The following is a 2,186-nucleotide window of genomic DNA, read 5'->3' as shown; positions in this document are numbered from 1 at the left end:
CAAAAAAAAAAAAAATGAAATGAAAATCAGCTTACAGAAATAAGTGAGTGGATAGTAGCATGTAGTTAAACAATGAACATGAATTGTTGTTGTTGTTGTTGGCACTCCGTCGCTTACGAAGTTGAGGGTTCCAGTTGATCTGATCAATGGAACAGCCTGCTCGTGAAATTAACGTGCAAATGGCTGAGCACTCCACAGACACGTGTACCCTTAACATAGTTCTCGGGGATATTCAGTGTGACACAGTGTGACAAGGCTGACCCTTTGAATTACAGGCACAACAGAAACAGGAAGTAAGAGTGAGAGAAAGTTGTGGTGAAAGAGTACAGCAGGGTTCGCCATCATCCCCTGCCGGAGCCTCGTGGTGCTTTAGGGGATTTTGCTCAATAAACACTCACAACGCCCGGTCTGGGAATCAAAACTGTGATCCTATGACCGTGAGTCCGCTGCCCTAACCACTGGGTCATTGCGCCTCCTATGAACATGAATAATGCTATATTATATGACATATAAGATAAATACCTGATTTATTGATATTATTTCCACTTCCAGAGAGGTAGGTCAATCACATGGAATTCACATACATACATGCATACATACATACATACATACATACATACATTCATACATACATAAATACATACATACATACATACATACATACATACATACATACATACATACATAATTTTACGCTTTTGTATACTGTAAAATTTGAACAAAAAACATTTGTGAGTTTTGTAACTCCTTGTGAGTTCGTTTAATTCTTGTGAGTTTGTTAATTTCTCATGAGTTTGTTAATTCCTTTTCAGCAATGTTGTAATCCAATGCTGGACTGTTCTATTACCCACTCCAGTATAGCAATATAGTTAGTTAGACTGACTACCCACTGACTTCTCGACATCACAGTATTTGTAACGACTAGCACATATCATTTGTCACAAAGGAGGGGGTGTTCCATTATTATTATTATCATCATCACAACAGATTAATAACCCTTTAGCACTTAGATTACTCTGTTAAATGTAATGCTTATATATTGACATTGTTTTGAATTAATCATGCATTATCTAATAGCTTCCAGATTTAAATGTTGTGATTGTTTATTTTTAGAATGACATTGTAGGGTAGGTATGAGAGGTTGGATTTGGCTGGTTAGGAACTTGAAGCAGGTGGAATATTTAGGCTAGATATGGCCTGTTTAAATGCTAAAAGGTTAAGGTGGTCAATAACAGACTTGGTAACATGCTAGATCAAATGCCTTATGATATCTAAGTGGATCTGTGCTTCTGTATTGTAGCTTCACATTTTATCATAGCATGGGGCCTTATAGTACAAAGGGCAAATTTAGTGACAACCTCATATCTTGACTGGTAATTATTTTATCTACTCCTAACAGCCATGAGCTCAATACCCACATCAATAAGCCATTTGTCTTTACTAGATGCTCTATTTCATAAGAAAATAAAAAATGGAATATTCATAAAACATTTTGATAAGAGCTGAGCTAAAGTTAAAAAAAAAAAGACCTTTTGAATTTGCGTTGGGATTATTAGGATTATTGGAATTATTGTTATTCATTTCAGAAAAACTATTTTCTAAAGATTGGAAAAAGAAATATTTAGTATTGAATAGCGACAGTAATCTGGAATGGTTTGAAGATGAAGAATGCAAGTCTTTGGAAGGTGTTGTTAATTTGAAGGTATCTCATTATCTTCTATACTTTACTTATTTCAGTTATTGGACTGTGGCCATGCTGGGGTACTACTGCAAAGGGTTTAGTCACACAAATCGAACCCAGTGCTTATTTTAAAGTTTGGTACTTATTCCATCAGTATTTTGTCTTTTTTGCCAAAACTGTTAAGTAACAGGGATGTAAATAAACCAACACTAGTTGTCAAGTTGTGTGTAATGGAGACAAATACTAACAGAAAGACATACATACATACATACATACATACATACATTCAATGCATATGTCTAACTGATTATTGTTGTTTTTTCTTGTGTTTATATATATATATATATATATATATATAATGTGAGAGAGTTAGGGGTTGGGGGTTCAACCCACTAAGGGATAGTATCTATCCAGTATACTGCTGGGAGGGTACCCAATTATTGCTACACTAGTGCTATACTAGGTGCAATCAATGGGAGCGGGTAAAAGTGGAGGTTTTACCATA

General features: G+C 35.3%; 1 protein-coding gene across 2 annotated transcripts in view; it reads left to right on the top strand.

The window, feature by feature from the left end:
- The window catches only part of LOC106879402 (zinc finger protein 341), a 20,453-nt gene that overhangs the window by 5,583 nt on the left and 12,684 nt on the right, over window positions 1–2,186 (top strand). The window contains exon 3 of one of the 2 annotated variants that reach the window (XM_014928945.2): window positions 1,587–1,702. The exons of the other annotated variant lie outside the window; for it this stretch is intronic. Within the exon in view, the coding sequence (XP_014784431.1) occupies window positions 1,587–1,702 (116 nt within the window). The remainder of the gene's footprint in view (window positions 1–1,586; window positions 1,703–2,186) is intronic. 2 annotated transcript variants of the gene reach the window in all.

The sequence above is a fragment of the Octopus bimaculoides genome, chromosome 11 (genome assembly GCF_001194135.2).
Source record: "Octopus bimaculoides isolate UCB-OBI-ISO-001 chromosome 11, ASM119413v2, whole genome shotgun sequence".
Classification (NCBI taxonomy): domain Eukaryota; kingdom Metazoa; phylum Mollusca; class Cephalopoda; order Octopoda; family Octopodidae; genus Octopus; species Octopus bimaculoides.
Note: the sequence above shows the minus strand (reverse complement) of the source record. Positions and strands in the feature narration are given on the sequence as shown.